This window comes from Schistocerca piceifrons, chromosome 3, assembly GCF_021461385.2.
Source record: "Schistocerca piceifrons isolate TAMUIC-IGC-003096 chromosome 3, iqSchPice1.1, whole genome shotgun sequence".
NCBI lineage: Eukaryota > Metazoa > Arthropoda > Insecta > Orthoptera > Acrididae > Schistocerca > Schistocerca piceifrons.
In genome coordinates this window covers 265,570,921-265,589,638 of record NC_060140.1, presented here as the reverse complement: position 1 = coordinate 265,589,638, position 18,718 = coordinate 265,570,921, and the positions used below count along the sequence as shown (strand labels likewise).

The 18,718-nt window shown below is 36.0% G+C and overlaps 1 protein-coding gene across 1 annotated transcript in view; it reads left to right on the top strand.

The window, feature by feature from the left end:
- The window catches only part of LOC124788576 (agrin-like), a 293,248-nt gene that overhangs the window by 142,953 nt on the left and 131,577 nt on the right, over window positions 1–18,718 (top strand). Inside the window, exon 12 of the mRNA XM_047255847.1 lies at window positions 10,143–10,295. Within this exon, the coding sequence (XP_047111803.1) occupies window positions 10,143–10,295 (153 nt within the window). The remainder of the gene's footprint in view (window positions 1–10,142; window positions 10,296–18,718) is intronic.

Genomic DNA, 18,718 nt, shown 5'->3' with positions numbered 1-18,718 from the left:
GATAATAATGCATTATAACAATAATGCATTACAAAACAGAAAGCAGTCAATTGCTCAAAGATGAGGCATTATACTAAGAGGCTGATAGAACAGAAGAGCAATAAGACAACATAGCTAAGCAATAAGGCAACATAGCTATAAAAAAATACAAATACATGGAGTCTCAGGAGGAATGATCAGTATTCAGGGTTATGACAGGAACAATCATTCAAAGCAAAAAAGTGTAGTAAACATGGGGTCTAAAATGCATGCGTTAAGAGCTATGAGCACTTCTTTATCTTCGGTATTGTGAAACAAATCTCTTCTACTGCAAGCTCTTGGCTTTACATATTTTGGGAGGTGTTAGTGTGGACCAAAACAGGAAAAAATTGCCTGGTAAACATTGGCTCTAAAAAGCATACCTTAAGTGCTATGAGCACATGTTCAGTAGAAGAAATGTATTTCACAGTAGTGAATATGAATAAATGCTCGTAGCTCTTAAGGTATGCATTTAAGAGCCCATGTTGATTGGATATTTTTCCATGCTTTGATCCACACTGCCTCTCAAAATATGGAAAGCAAAAAACTTGGAAGTAAAGGAGATTTCTTTCACAGTATTGAAGATGGAGAAATACTCATAACTCTCAGGTCCCAGGACTTGAACACAAGTGGAAGAGAGTATATCCGGAAATTATATTGATGCGTATCCTAGTGGCACTGAATAGGTGCAGGAGAAGAGACGTGTGTATATTGTCCACATGTCTTACTGTTGAAATGGTATCAGCAAGAAAAATGGACTATCAAAGCAATCTTGAGAAACTGAATCCAAAATCATCTTAAAATTATGTGGCACAGCTTTGGTAAAATACATATTCTTGTAAGAAGATAATAAGAGTTTTGTCTGACCAAATTAGAAGTTCAGCACTGGCATACCAAAGGCTTAAATTCAAATTAGCAAACTGCATTAACATCATACTTTTAATAAGAAATGCCTGGAATATTAAGTTACATTGGTTTATGCTTGTGCCAACATTAAAGTTCTGCTAGAAGATGAATGGTTAGGTTGAAACTAGCTGAAGAGTAATAAAATAGAAACTTTTAACAACTTGGTGTCACCAAAATACTTATTGAACTGCAATCAATCAGTGGGAGCGATAGACAAGACAGTGTGACTTGATGCAGAATGCAGTTGAATCAACATAAAATTATTTAAAAATTAGTCTTCACATGATAAACAAGTGTGCTGGTACTAAATTCACATGTTACTTACAAATTCTGTAAGTAAAAAACCTATTAATCTCAGAATATCATTTCACTCTTATTTGAGAAATTATAGAAAAGCATGACAAAGAAAGAACAAAATTAGGAGGTTACATGAATGCATGATGCCTGTCCTTTCAGACACGTCCAAAAGAACAGACACCACACAGAATTTGTAGCTGTGATACATATTATGTAAATTGAAAGTGGAGGGAAGAAAGGAAAGGGAAGGGACTATTGACGTCAGCTGCATTGGGACTCAGCTGCATTAAGCACTGTGCCAACTGCACGCAGTATTTATTGCAATTGTGCAGACTGTCTCGGCATATCTCTTGGCCTACCCACATTCCCATTTACTGTCAATTACCTGAAGTCCCTGTCCATGTCCATGATCCTCACTACTTTGAGAGTCCCACAGGAAGTTGGTCACGCACTCTACTGATGCCTTGAGGGGCAATGATTCCACCACATTCAGTAGTGCTGATGCTCAACTACAACCGATCACCTGCCGGAATCATATAGCAGTGAGCATGGAGGACATAGACGGGAACAGATAGATGGCTCTAAGTATTGTATTGTATTGAATTTATTGGTCCAGTTGTCTACAAAGCAGCTTATGCATAATACATTGGATAGCTCAGGTTATAAGTATACAGCTGAAAGTCGTTTTTAGGCATACTTATTTTAGGTTACAATAATGCAGTTTGTACATAAGTATTTATATAACAAACTTCATAAATTTAAATATTCTTCAATGGAGTAAAAGCAGTCATGCTATAAATATGATCTTAGAGATTTTCCAAAGGTATTGACCTCAGCAATAGCTTTTATGTTTTTAGGAAGTTTGTTATAAAGCTTACTCCCATGTGAAAAGTACCTTTTTGGCACAGAGCTGTGCTGATTTGTGTTATATGTAAGTTTTTGTTTTGTCTGGTAAAGTGATCATGTATATCACAGTATTTTTGCAGTCTGCAGTCCTTTCCTATTACATTTATTTTAAAGAATAAAATGGTTTCCATAATGTATACACATGGTAATGGAGGTATACCAGATTTCTTAAAGAATATAGCGGAGATGGTGAGTCGCGATAGGCACAACAAAAAGATTCACACAATTATAGCTTTCAGCCATTAAGGCCTTCGTCAGCAGTAGACACATGTACACACACGCGCACACACACACACTCACGCAAACGCAACTTGCACATGTGTCCGCAGTCTCAGAGAGCTGAAACTACACTGTGAGCAGCAGCACCAGTGCGTGATGGGAGTGGTGACTGGGTGGGGGTAAGGAGGAGGCTGGCGCAAGGAGGGGGAGGGATAATATGGTGGGAGTGGCGGACAGTGAAGTGTTGCAGTTTAGACGGAGGGCAGGAGAGAAGGTGCGGAGGGGGGAGGGGGTAAGTAAGAGAAATAAAAAGAAATTAAAAGACTGGGTGAGGTGGTGAAATGACGACTGTGTAGTGCTGGAATTGTTACATTCCATCCTGGATTTTCCATTGTTCGATTTCTTAAACAGAGGTTTCCAAGAGTCTCTAGGCTTGTACCCAAACATGATACTAATGGCCCTTTTTGTAGTTTAAAAATGCTATTAGCTGTTCTAGAGTTGCCCCAGAAAGTGACCCCATATCTAAACAAGAATGAAAATAGGCGTGATATGCATTCATTACTGTTTTCTCACTACAGCATGATTTTAGTGAGCGAAGAAAGTAACATGTTTTGCTCGGTTCTGCATTGAGATATTCAATACGTTTATTCCATTTTATGTTGCTCTGCAGCCATTGTCCTAAGAATTTGGTTTCAGTACTGTTACCAACTAGTTCGTCTTTGATAGTGACCAATGGGATAAACATGTTTTGTTTGGAGCATTGTGGAATTTTAGTGCAATGGTTTTTTTACTGTTTATTACAAGCTGATTATTCTGTACCCAGCTGCTAAGTTTTTTCGTGACCATGTTTACTGACTACTGTAACTGTTCATTGCTGTCTTTTTTGTGACCATGTTTACTGACTGTTGTAACTGTTAATTGCTGTCTCCTTTTAGTAGAATTGTGGTGTAATCTGCAAATATGGTTGTTTTATGTGCGTCAACATTTACGCTTATATAATTTATGTACAGAAGGAACAAATGAGGTCCCATTACTGATCCTTGGGGTACACCACATTTACTTTGTTTATAGTGAGATAAGTGTTCCAATACAGTTTTTAGCTCAATATTTGTGTGCTTGATGCATGCTGTCTGCTTATGATTAGTCAGGAAAGAACTGATCCAGTTGTTGGTCAGACCTTGAATACCATAACTTTCAAGCTTTGATATCAGAATTTTATGATCCACCATGTCAAAAGCTTTTGACGGGTTGATAAATGGTACTATTGATTCCTGTTTCTTGCCCATCAGGTTTAGGATGGAACTGATGCACTCATAATTAGCAGTTGTCATTGACCTCTTATTTCTGAATCGATGGTGTTCATTGATAGGGTGTTGTTTTTATTTATAAATTTCATAAGTTTATCATACATAACGTTTTCTAATACTTTTGAAATGCAGGAGGAAATTGTGATGGGTCTGTAGTTATTTACATATCTTTCTCACCTTATTATATACTGGAATAACTTTTGATATTCTCAATACATCAGGGAAAGTGCGTGCCTGAAGTGAGCAGTCACATAAAAGTGTGAGTATTTCAATTAGGTTTGATGCTCTCTTCTCTTATTGTTGCAGGTACACCATCAATGCCACAGGGTTGGAATTTTTCAGTCCTTTCATTTCTTTAGTTACTTCATCTTGTGAAACAGAATTGATATACATTGATCCTCTACATGCACTTATTTTATATTCATTTGCCTGAGTGTTCTTATGTAAGTTTGATTGTAATAAAGTTGTTAAATGTGTTGGCTACCTGTAAGGGATATGTCACTTCTTTATCTTTTGAGATAGTGTTATATTTTTGCAAGATTGTCTGTATTCTCCAGTTTCATTTTTTATAACACATCGCCTTCGATTTATTAACTGAATCATAAACATATTCATCATAATGCATTATTTTTGCTACTTTTATTACTTTATTAAATATTTTGAAGTATTTTTTATAGTATGTGTGTACTTCAGGTGAGGAATTTTTTGGGTTACATACTCCATGAAGTAGTCTTTTCTTCTGGCATGAAACCCTTATTCCCCTTGTGATTCAACTGTTTGTTCTGGAGTTCCCCCGTATGGTTACAGTTTTCAGTAGGAATGCAATTTTAAAGAAATGGGTTAATGTACCAATGAAAGTGTTGAACTTTACATTTATATCATTCATTCTGTACAGTTGTGACTGATTTCTTTCTGTAATAAGCTGTTGAAGTAGTTTACATTATCCTGATTATAACTTCTTAAAGAAATTTTGTTAATAATACTGCCTTTTACGTTTATGCTTAATATTTGAGCAAGAGGGTCACTAAAACTTGCATTGAAAAGTTTTAGTGAAGTGTTGTGTAAACTCTTCGTGGCTAGAAATCAGTCTAGAGGTGTTTGGCAAGTTTCTGGTACTCAGATAGCAGCTTTTATTCAGCCTTTAAATTATAGGATGTTGCAAGGTTCAAAAGGGTTACTATTTGTAAGGAAATCTATCCATTTTATTTACTTTATGTAGCAATGACTCCATTTTGTTTAAGAAAGTTCAAAATTTCCAGATGGTGATCAGTAAACTGTAGCAAAAACCAGGTTGAACTGAATAATTTTTATAGCTGCAGTTTCATAAACCTTTTTTGACATATGATCTAGTTAAGCCAGGTAGGGTAATAAAATTTATGTTTTCCTTTCTGTAAATTGCCACCCCACTATGCTTACTGTTTTTCCTGCAGTAGTAAGAAGCCAAAGTGAATTTGTTTATTTTCATATTCTGGTTTAATTCTGGGCTAAGACAGTGCTCAGAAATGCATAACACTGAGAAATATATAAGTTCACCTGTTAACAATACATTAATTTCATCAATCTTATTATGCAGGGACTGCACATTATGGTGGTAAATTTTTAGATCACGCTTACTCACCATCTCATAATTGGGAGTCATGTTTACAGCATTACTTACCCTTAGTTTAAATTAGGATCGTCGATAGTGCTGTATTTTAGTTCTTTTTTCTCATTCAATTTATTTTCCTTGCTGTTGTTGGAAGTGGCAAAGTGGATTGGCCAAGAGGCATGCTGAGATAGTGCACACAGTTCCGACAAACATTGCATCCAGGTGGCGCAATGGTTAAGGCAACTGCCTAGTAAGTAGGTGATCCCAGGTTCAAATCCTGGTTAGGCACACATTTCCACTCATCACTGCTGATTTTGCATAAACGCCCAATGCAGCTGTCATCCACAGTCCCTTTCCTTTCCTTTCCTTCCTCCCCCTCCACATGCAATTTATATAAAACCAGGAGAGGAAATCGCTTTGTGACTACAATAAAATCACTTTTCAGGCATTGTTGTTTTGTCTTGGAAAAAAATCTGCCATGTGATAAGATATGTTGGCTGCAACAAAAAAAAGGGGGGGGGGGCATACCATAAAACACTGCGCAGCAGGAATGGCAGAATTGCCAGGACTGGCTTGAGGCACACCACACTGCACACCACAGGGTTACCAGTGTTTGAATTTTATTTTGTTGTTTAATCGGATACTTACTGCAAGTGAAGTTCTTTTCTTCTTCCAGGGAATGTTATGCCAAAGTACACTGAAATATCTTGCAATTGGGTATGAGACGATAACATAATCTCAAGTTACCCTTCCCTGTGACCCCAGAAAGTACAGTTGGTAAAGGCATGCTTTTTATATAAATGTACGTTACAGAATATATGAAGTAGTCTGCAACAGACAATTTTTTGCGTCTTTTTGAATAAAGCTGTTCTGTCAACAAACCACCAAGGAATCTTGGAAGTCTGCCTCTCACCTCCATAGAAAAGTACAGAAGCCATTTAAAAGAACAGTTAAATCATGTATAATTTGGAATATTTCTATATTAAAGACTGTTTGCAGCACTATATCATTTGTTTCTAAAAATTATACACTATCCTGTTTTGATAGTTCTATGCAATAATATTGTTCATCATGGACTAAATACATTATATGCTTTTTGGAGAGAGCTGTGTGCACAACATCATGTAAATGTAGATGTTGTCTTGCATTTTTAGAAGTAAGACACTAAATCTTGTATAACTGTCACATTTTTGTACTGCCCAAGCTTGCGTGCTCTGTAAATTAGTGTAAACAATTGAGTGAAGTAACAGCTCTTCAGTAAGGAGGTTATATTCAAAATTTTAGTATTGCTAACAGATTGTTTAACCCTTTTGCAGGCCGTAGGGGATATACTTCCAACTAAATGTATTTCTTTACAGCATTTAAGGGAATATGTGTTACCACTTCTGTACACTCCTGGCATCTAGTGGCAGTCCACTGTAACAGCTATAGTTTCTGTTTGTTGTGGAACATAGCCTTCAGGGCTGTGGGAAGTACATAGCTCACCAAACAATAGCATGTTAATGACTCTTGGGAAGTATGGTTACCACCAAAATAGTTTCTGGAAAGGGCTTGCGATGTGTATTTACCATGAAGTTAATCTGGCACTCGTGGTCCTTGAGAAGCTTACTTACCACCAACTCAGGGTTATCCCGAAGCTTTTGCAAATATGTGTTACCACCTCTATCTATACATGACATGTTGTAGTAGTACACTGCACCAGGTATATGAAAACTGCTACAACAATCAGTTTCTGTTCATCATGGGATCAAATGTTGTTAGAATACATTGCTTCACTCCTGCAATATACATTGTTGTAACAGTATAATGAAAAGAATAGTTGCTCCTCACCATATAGTAGCGGAGATGCTGAGCGACTCAGCATCCCTGCTCTATGGTGACTAGCAACCATCCTTTTCATTATATTGTTACATTCAGTCCTGGAATTTCCACACATTATTGTGACCTATATCAGCTCATACCTCTATTGCATGATAAAGTTTCCGTGTCTGTTTTCACATTGTGGTAAGTAAATTTTAATATTGGTAACAAATATTATTTAAATAAATGTTGTTTGACCTAGCAATCATACACCATTGGTGTAGAAGTATAGCTTGGATTTTGGGACTCTCCAAGAGCTAATTCATTGCAGATATTTTCTGCAGTTCCTTTGGTCATTCTGAATATAATTTCCTTCAGCACATCTTCATGCTTTTTGCGATCCCATTTGGTGTAATTAGCTGTTTGTGTCAAGGATTCTGTTTCACAGACTGTTAGTCTTTTTGCATCTTTTGCCATTATTTTCTAGGCATTGATGCCATATTATAGACATAGGTCTTTCTAAAGTCTTATAAAGGCGTGTTCTGGTTTGCTTCTGGGTGAGAGAGGGTTTCATTACATTATTAATGACTCCCATTGCTTTTGTATACCTGGTGGCTTTTTCAGCTAGGTCTGTTTCTTCCAGAAAGGTTAGTTTATAGCCTATATATGTGAATGTATTCACTCTTTCTAGAATTTCTCTCAAACAGATCTTACTTTGTACTGGGTATTCCCCACAGAGGGTCACAGTTTTTGTTTTTTTGACAGTGTATTGACTAAGTGGAGAATTGTGCATTTGAAAGGAAACAATACAACAACAACACATGCTGAATTGGTGGAAACAGAAATAAAAAATGCAGCATCATATAATACAGTGGGTAGGTGGCACAGATACATACAGTGTGGTCAAACAAGTCTGAATAATCAAGAACTACATGGCAGACCATCTCTCTGTGAAGAGCAGGAAGTGGAAAAGAAGAGCAGGTCTTGGTGCATTAGTGGTAAAAATGAAAATCATCATGGATCAGTTTTCTAGCTGGGTTCCATGGCTGCTCACATCCATTTGAACAGTTTGCCAAACTGAGACAGCAGGGTAAATATTGCACCTATCTTAGGCCAATCCAGATGTCTACCTACCTAGTCACGATGGATGTGTGCTATGCCTATCACTATTACTCCAAGACAAAGGAGCAAATCAAGTAGTGGAAATGTGTGGATTCACCATTGACAGAAAAAAGGTGAAGGCTCAACCACCATTCAGTAATGTGATGCTGAGTATTTTTTGGACTGCTTCAATATGTTGCTAATGCTCATAAGTATCGAACCATCACCAAAGCATACTACCAAAATCTCCTGTTGAGGTTACAGGAGGCTATCAAGACAAAGTGTTTTAGTTCCATGACAACATGCCAGCTCATTCTGCACAGGTCTTACATACTGCTTCTTTCGGCTGTCAGATTTTCCTCAACCCTCTATTCTTCTGTCATGGCACCCTGTGACTTTCTCTCTCTCTCTCTCCTTGTAAGAAGAAACCATTGCTTTGCAGCCTTTTCCAAAATGCTGACAAGATAAATGTTGAATGTTTCCTGAACAACAAAAATCCAGATTTCTTTAATCAATGTTTCTGCCAAGTAATACATGTTAGGAAAAGGAGAGTTGCACTGAAAGTCCAGCATGTAGTGAAAGACAAGCACCACCTTTAGTTTTTAAGGTCGCAGTTTAGTGTTTTGAGTAGATAATTAAAATTTATGGCCACCCCAAATAGTTTGGAAATTTTAATGTGTTAGAAAATCACAGATGCTTTTTTTTTCATTTATTAGTCTAATGCACTTTCACATGTAGATTATTTGACATGAAGTAAATGTCATATTTTATAAACTTGGGTGCATTCAACATTTCTGTTGATCAGGCAGTCAAATGAGGCAAAACTGTGACAAAGTTTGTGTATAACACTTTACACTTTGTCATTTGCTGTGTAAGTAAGTAAAAAATAGATCTGTAGGTACTGTATAGAATGATCCCTTTAAATATGTTTGAAATTTCTGCAGGGTAGGTACATTGTGGATCTGTACGAGTTTGTTGTCTTTGAGTTGAGCCTGGAGATCTTCTGGGAAAATAGGGGGAAAATGGATTAATGGAGCACTCAGGTGTTGATAATAGGGGAACTGCCTGTGAGGTGTGATGATGATGATGTTTGGTTTTGGAGCGCTCAACTGAGCAGTCATCAGTGCCTGTACAGATGAAGTCCCAATTTTTACACGGTACAATTTTTTATAAAGGCCAATCTAGACACTGTTGCTAATGATAATGATGATGATGAAATGATGAGTACAACACAAACACCCAGTCCCTGAGCAGAGAAAATCCCTAACGTGGCCGGGAATCGAACCCGGGACGTCTTGATCCAGAGGCAGCAACACTAGCCACTAGACCACGAGTGCAGATGCTGTGAGGGGTGAAGTAATCTTACTGGGTAGTAATATTCCAATACTGGAGCTGGAAATTTGTAGATTTTGTATTTGTCTCAGCCTTATGAAGACAAAACTGGGGGCAGCTGCATCTGAGCATTAAGTAAGAAAGAGTGATCCATTGCTCTCAGCTTTTCATACTCCATAAAAAGTTTTCCAGACACTGTCAGGTTAGTCAAACCAATGTGCTGTTTTGACAGTTTATTGAAGTAACTGAGTAATCACAACTGAAGATTAAAATGATTTATGTGGAAACTATTCTACACTTGAAATGAATTAGTTTATTTTCCTTCACTGCACCAATTACCATTTTCTGTCACAGCTTAATGCAACAGTGGAGAACTTTTACACCTTAATAAATCTCGTAATACAGTTTATACACCTACAGTCCGAATATAAAACTGAATTTATAATATATACCTTCTTCTTTGCTACCCCAAGTCATTCGCATGTGAAAAATAGCTAACAGACATAAGCTTGTTTGTATAAAATATAATTGTAAAATGTATATCACTAGTACTGCAGATGGCAAGGATTTTTGAATATCCTGTGAAAATTCGTATATTTGAATAGAATACATATAATTCATAAATGGAAGTGCATTAAAGATTAGATGTATTTTCTTCAAACAATTAGCTTGTGGATGCTCCCCATATGGTGCTGTTCGAGAAGATTGTGAACAGATGACTGGCCGGTGCATGTGCAAATCTGGTGTTCAAGGACAGAAGTGCACTGTCTGTACTGGGCATAACTTAACTCTTGGTCCTTCAGGCTGTGTGTCAGTGTCAGGTAAGAATAATCATTAAAATTATGTAATTGTAGTGCAGTGTAATACAGACAAAAAAACCAAATATAAGAAATGTCCAGTGTTCAATTTAGTGAATGAAATCTACATTCAGCAGTCAGGATAAGGTTATGGTAAGGGTGATAATTAGAGTCATAAACAAATATTAAATTTTCATCTTCTTGAACCTATGATTTCTACATCAGTTAGTGTTGCATGTTAATGTTATTTTAGTACACTCAGCCTCTTTTCAATCTGTGCTAGACATTGATACATACTGTATAATGTGCTCACTGTTCTTCATCATTAATGCCTGTGTTCTAGCAGCGAATTAGTATGTGTTAGTGGATGAAACTGATGATATCTCCAAAACTGCCCATTGCAAATATGTGGTTTAGTGTCTGATGCTACATGTAGTTCCCTTATTGTGTTCTATAGTGGCTGTATGCTGCTAACTGTTTTGCTGTCGAGGTTTCAGTGTTTGAAGTGGTCACGATCACACCATGGTTGTTACCAGAATTCTTTCCTGTCTCTTTGGCATCAATGTGTTTTTCAAAGTTAAAAAAAATAAATAAAATAAAATAAATGAGATGCACTATAATATTTTCAAGCTCGTGTGAGTGTTGTCAAATGGTGACACTAGTGACACATTTTTGAATGTTGCAGAATATTCTCAAATACTCCAGATTACAACTCAGAAACAGCATGTGTCACATTGATCTGCATTCTGACAAAATCATCGTAACTATGAATTGCACTTGTTTCAACTAACTTTCCATTCAGCTTTAAAAGACTCCGGTAAGATTAGTGTACAGTATGACTATCAGTAAAGCACAGGGACAAACATTCCAATGTTGCAGAGTGAATTTAAAAGAATCGTGTTTCATAATAAACAACTATATGTATCATATTCATTTGTTGGACAACCACAAAACTTATTCATCTTTGCATTCAGAATCAAACTATTAACTGCAGCTTATATAAATACACTTTGAATAAGTTAGATGCTATACACATGATATGATCTGTTTCCAACTTGCTCTGGATTTGTGCAGACATAACTGAGTTTTGGAACAGTATTAGTTAGATTAGGGGAAATACTGTGCTAGAGACAGTAATTCAGGAATATCACAGGTTCTAATGAGGGAATTATTCACACTCAGAATGTTTTCCTCATCACTCAACAATGATTAAAAAAAAAAAAAATCCTTAGCATCCAAATGAGTGACAAGCCAAAATGAAGGCTAATTACTGGCAAACTAACCAGGAAGCTTAGTTTGGTATGTTTTGCGTTTACAAGTAGCTTCTGTTGTGTTGACTTGGTATCAAGGGTGATAGAGTATTTTGCATACTTCACTTATACTCTAGTTCACAGCCATACATATTACAGAGGTCTCTTCAATTATCATGACATTCTTAGATTCACTTCCCTGTTCATTTGCTTGTTAGTACTACTTTGGGCTAGTTATAAAAATCAACATAATTTATTGACCATTCACACAGTATAAGACAAGTGTTAAAACTTTTAAATATTAAACTGAATGAAAAATCAGTCAGCAGTAGCTATATTTAGTGATGTTAATTAGCATCTCTAATCAACTTCAATAAATACAGCTATTGTGGACTGTTGGACTTTTCATTCAGTTTTATATTTTAAAACTTTTAACACCTGTGTTATACTGTATGAATGGTGAAGCAATTATGTATAATTAATTGAGCCCTAATTTTAAAATTATCTGTAATAAGAAGCAGATTCAGATGACGTGTGACGTATACAACAATACAAGATACAAAAATATCTTCCATCCAGACTTTGTGTTCTTACCTAAGGTTTAGGTATGGGAATCTAAATCTACATCTACATAGATACTGAGCAAGCCACTGTAAGGTGTGTGATGTAGGATATAGTGTACCACTACTTGTCATTTCCCCTCCTGTTCCACTCACAAATAGAGAAAGAGAAAAATGACTGTCCGTACACCTTCGTATGAGCCCTAATTTCTTGTATCTTCTTATCTTATGCATGATGTATGTTGGCGGGAGCAGAATCATTTAGCAGTCAACTTAAAATGCTGGTTATGTAAATTTTCACAGTAGTATTTCCGAAAAAGAACACTACCTTCTCTTCAGGGATTCCCATTTGAGTTTCTGAAGCATCTCTTTTATGTCTTCCTTCAATTTGACCGTGTACAGATTCCAAACACTCAAGCAGTACTCAAGAATAGGTCACGCCAGAGTCCTATATGCTGTCTCCTTTACAGGTGAACCACTCTTTCCTGGAATTCTCCCAATAAACTGAAGTCAACCATTTGCCTTCCCTACCACAGTTTTCACATGCTCTATCCACCTCATACTGCTTTGCAAAATCTGGACACCAGTAATACTGTATCTGAACATTACAGGTTTGTTCTTCCTACTCATCTGCATTAACTTAGATTTCTCCAAATTTAGGGCTAGCTGCCATTCATCACACCAACTGGAATTTTGTCTAAGTCATCTTGTATCTTCCTACAGTCACTCATCTTTGGCACCTTACCATACAGCATGACATCATCAGCAAACAACTGCAGAGTGCTGCCCACCCTGTCTGCCAAATAATTTATCTATACAGAGAACAACAGCAGTCCTATCACACTTCCCTGGGCACTCCTGACGATGCCCTTGTCTCTGATGAACACTTGCCATTGAGAACAACATACAGGGTTCTATTATTTAAGAAGTCTTTGAGCCAGTCACATATCTGCGAATTTCTTCCATATGCTCACACCTTCATTAATGCAATGGGGCTCACATGCATGTGCATTTTCAATTAAGTATAAAGCTTTTACAATTACATTTTTTCAGATTACATTATTTCTTATTACATTATAATTCATAATAAATTCAAGTTACAAGGGCCTTTTGGGATAAAACCACTACTTGACTTACTTTTTAAAAGTATCCCCTGTGAATATCTTAACTTCATGTGGTAACAAGTTATGAAAAACAGCTCCTTTGACATAGGGAATTTTTGCTATTAAAGTTAATCTTTTGTTAACCATGTGAAAGTCTTTTCTATGCCTTGTTTCATAGTTGTGAATATCCTTGTTTCTTCTTGTAATCTTAGTATCTCCTTTCACTAGCGTTATAGTTTCCACCATATACACGGCATAAATTGTGAGAATATTGTGTCTAATGAACAGGGGTTTGCAAGAAGTTCCCGGTTTTACTTCAGCTATGTTCCTCAAGGCTTACTTCTGCAGTATAAAAACCCTTTCCATATTAGTTTGGCATGTCCCACCCCACAGTACTATTCCCTAAGATAAGAAAGGGTACACTAATCCATAATACAGGCTGTTTATAAATGAATATCAGGTTTTAATGCTTTATAATATTTATTACATTAAACTTACAGTTATAAATGAAATGTCAAATGAAAGAGCAACTCAAACAGTTTTACGAAGAACCTTATAAATGTTCAATGTGAGCACCATCTATCACACGGCACACATCAAGTCTATTTACCCATGTACCCAAGCACTGGATAGGCTGCAAGGGGCCAAATGACAGGGCTTGCTTTGCATGGCCTCCATGTTCACCTGACCTAACACCATGAGATTTTTTTCCTTTGGGGCTTCATCAGGGATTGTGTGTACATGCCTCCGCTACCAGCAGACCTCCTTGAATTAAGAAAATGGATTGAAGCAGCTGTTGCTTCAATCACTGAAGACACACTTGGAAGTCAAATAAAATGGCTCACGAGTGTGATGTGCGCAATGTTCTACCACGCAGAAATACAGCCGTTGAAAGTGAAAATATTCCATGTAACAAATGTGTAACAGATATCGAACATTTAATAGAGTGTTTCATAAGCATGCAAACAGCAATTAACACTTTAAAGAATGATTTAACGAAACTTCAAAATGAAAATACCAATCAAAACTGACAAAAACTATAAATAGTGAGAAAGAAAAGCGGCATGAATGGACCAAAAGCAAAAATACTATAGCGAAGGACTCGAGTGTTTGTATTATGAAGTGCCCTGACAAAACCAACAGCGTTAATACAAATGAAAATTGTAAAAATAGCAATCGACCAGTGCCCCAAAAAATGATACACAGTGATAACAAGAGACAGAACGTATTAATTCTTTCTGACGCTCATGGTCATCACTGTGCAAAAATTATGAACAGTTCTCAAAATCAAAAACACTACATCTCTTCTGTAATAAAACCTATTGCACAGTTAAAGGACGTGGTCTGTAACATAGACAAGAAGACAAAAGAATATATGAAAAATGACAGTGTCATCATTCTAGGTGGGACAAATGACATCCTAAAGAAATTTCAGGATTTCAAATGTGCCTTAACAGATTCTCTTCATAAGACAATCCACACAAAAGTTGTCTTGTGCACAATTCCATACAGATATGATGTACCAAAACTGAACAACAGAATCTATGCTGCAAACGAATTCTCAATGAGGACAGCAAAAAATTGTGAGCATGTAATGGTAGTGGACATCAATACATTCCTCAGTAGAAGCGATTATACAAAGCGTGGACTTCACTTGCGAATGGAAGGCAAAGAGAAATTATGTAGACATTTACAACTAGCAGTAAGTGCCAATCTGCAAATACCGGCTCTAACATACATGCAATGTGAAGACCTTTCGGCAAATATGACAGTGAAAACACAAGAAAAATCAGAAGCAGAAACGGACTTATCCAACTCGATAGTTATGAAAGATAAACGAGCAGGCGCAAAAAAGAACTGTACTACACCTTCATCACTCAAAGAAGACACAGCGAAACAAAAAAAGCAGCAGAACCAAGTTCCACAACTGAAGATATTCAAGATACAACAAGAAGAACTGGGGCGTGGAAACCAGAAGCAGTACCTACAGAAGACCCACTAAGGACATCAGCAGATCCAGTCTCAAAAGTATCACCAAGGACATCTAATTTTATATGTATCAGTGAACACCAACAATCAACTACTCCCACCCCAGCAACAGGAGGAAGTTCAGCAATTCCAGTGAGAAGAAATGTAAGGCGACCATGTCATCTACCAGATTTTTTATTCCCAAAAAGCCTCAAGACCATATTAGGATAACTAGTGCACCTATCAACACCACCTCCAGTAGCAGTCCTTGCAGCAAAAACAGAAACCACTTCAACATCAACCAGACAAGTAAAATGACCAGAGAGATGGAGAACTGCCTCTTTTTCACCATCAGGACATTTTCTTATGACCAATGGAAAAAACCAACTCATGCTTCTAGATGAGAACGAAGATTTCTCACACAATTTAAATTCAGGAAGTGGTCAGCCAAGTACAATCAGAACAAGCCTAAAATCTCACCAGCTCACTCTTCTTCATCAGAATATACAGTCACTTAGGAATAAAGTAAGAGAGCCTGAAATCTTGCTATCAAGTGAACTCAGATACGTTAATATACTGTGCTTAACTGATCACTGGCTGAAAGAAAATGAGTTAAAGACAGTGAAAATAACGGATTATGTGTTAGCAGCACAGACTTGTAGATATAAGTTTACACGTGGAGGGAACTGCATACATAAAGAAAGATATCGAATTCAATAACTTAGACAATGTTGAATCCTTAAACACTGAGAAAGATTTTGAAATATCAGGCATAGAAATTCCAGCATTCAAATTAATTGTAGTATGTTTATATAGATCTCCAGATACCCACCTAAAAAAATTCAATACTCGGCTTGATACTTTACTAAATAAAGTAGTAACAAATCGAAAAACAGTTCTTATATGTGGAGACCTAAATGTAGACTTTAGTAAGTGAAGCAATTCAAAATCTGAGCTGATGAACATATTAACAGACAATAATTTGGAGATTACAATCCACTCCCCTATATGTGAAACAAATCATTCTAGCACTACCATAGACCAAATAATAATAAGCTCCAAAACAAAATATAAATCAGTTGTAATAAAAGCTGGACTGGCAGACCATCATGCACAGGCTATAAGCTTTTGTGTAAACACTAATCCATCCTATAATATTATGAGGAAGACTACACACATGGGCAGAACTTTCAGTAATACTGCAGTACAAACATTCCAGAATTATCTCCAACAAGAATCATGGGAGATAGTGTATAGTACAGAAAATATTTCTGATAAATTTCAGACATTCATGAATATTTTTAAATATTATTTTGATCTTGCTTTTCCATTGAAAGGCAGAACAGTGCAAACCACTAAAAGCAACAAGTGGATTACTAATGGTATAAGGAAATCTTGTGCTAAAAATGGTACCATAACAATATTGCAAGAAGCTACAACACAACTCAGGAGTTTGGTGGTTACTTTAAAAAATATAAATCTATCTTAAATAAAATAATAAAGGAGGCAAAGAAACGAGACAATGACAAATACATAGAAGATGCTTCAAACAGAAACAAAACAATCTGGCAAGTTGTAAAAAAAGAAACCAAATCTTACAAAAGTAGAGTTAATAATATAGTACTAAAGGCTGGCTTGGAAAACATTAATAACCCACAGGAAGTAGCTAATATGTTTAATAACTATTTTATAAATGTAACAGAGAAACTACTACAACAGACTACTAATATAAAACAGCATACAGAAACAGGGAAAAAAGTCTCAAGCAGATCAATGTTTCTGTACCCAACAAATGTAGAAGAAGTACAGGTTACAATAAAAAGTCTCAAAATGAAACACTCTGCAGGTGTAGATGATATACCTGATTTCATTATAAAGAAGTATGGGGACTTGATTACTGAGCCCTTAACCCACCTATGTAACCTATCTTTTGCTACAGGAACTTTTCCTTCATGTTTGAAAATAGCAAAAGTAAAGCCATTATACAAGAAAGGAAACAAAGATGATGTTTCCAACTACAGACCACTGACACTTCTGTCTGTTTTCTCAAAAATATTAAAAAGACTTTTCAATAAGAGGCTAACAGACTTCTTAGAGGTAAATGGCATTCTGTCAGAATCTCAACGTGGATTTAGAGCAAACCACTCAACCGAATCTGCAGTTCACTCCTTTCAATTAGAGGCACTGATAGCATTAGACAACAAAAAACTTACCATGGCCATATTTTTAGATTTGTCAAAGGCATTTGACACCATAAATCATGACAAATTGCTACATAAGCTAGAAAATCTTGGCATTAGGAGAACAGCTAACAACTGGCTCAGCTCTTATCTTAAAAACAGGGAACAATATGTTGAAATAGATCAAGAAAGGGACAATGTCATTAGGAAATATAATTCCAAGCTACTGACTGTTAAATATGGAGTGCCACAAGGATCAGTAATGGGTCCTGTTATGTTCTTACTCTATGTAAATGACCTAAACATAAGCAATGACAGCAGTAAAATATTTCAATTTGCTGATGATACGAGTGTTCTAATTACAGGAAACTCAGAAGAAACTCTTGTAAAAAACATAAAAGAAACCACTGACAGACTAACATGTTACTTTGATGACAATGACTTAATAATAAACACTGAAAAAACTGTAGCTATGGATATGCACACAGCACAAACAAAAAAATCTGATATCACCCAATCTACAGCTATCCGGACAGACAATTGCCGAAACAGCCTGTACCAAATTTCTTGGACTTCATCTACAAGACAACTTCAAATGGAAAGCATATATTGAGCAAATGAACAAAAAATTAAGTGCTTCTTGTTTTGTGCTGCGTACATTAAAAAATTGTACCAGCTACAACACCCTTTAGTGTGTATATTATGCTGTGGTATACTCTCACCTCCGGTATGGGATTATGTTCTGGGGAAATTCTGGAGATGTCATCAAAACATTCAAAATTAAAAAAAAAAAAAAAAAAAAAAATTATAAAAATAATGGAAGGGGTAGATAATCGCAAATCATGTAGACCATTGTTTCAAAAAAGGATGATCCTGCCACTTCCTTGCATATATATACTTGAAAATATAATGTATTTAAAGTAACTTATGTACAAAAAGACCACTAATCACACAATACACAGCTAAAATGCAGGACAAAAATTGGATGTACATGTTCAAAGCGCCAACCCAAAGTTATTTTAAAACAGCCTTATCCATCCTAGTATCAAACTATACAATGCCTTACCAAATGCCATTAAACACATACAAAACATTGGCCACTTCAAATCTAAACTGAAGTCGTACTTAGTTGATCACTGCTTTTACACAGTAAATGAATACCTACAAAACTAATTTTTTTTTTTTTTTTTTTTTTTTTTTTTTTTTTTTTTTTTTTTTTTTTTTTTTTTTTTTTTTGTTTACCCAATGTAGTCTCATTCAGAAGAACATTTGTATTTTATCTCTCTTTATATAACGCAACAACATTTATTTAAGTATTCATCATTAATTGATATATTAATGTGTGTTATTGTGTACAAAAATATATTATATGTAAAACTGTTAATA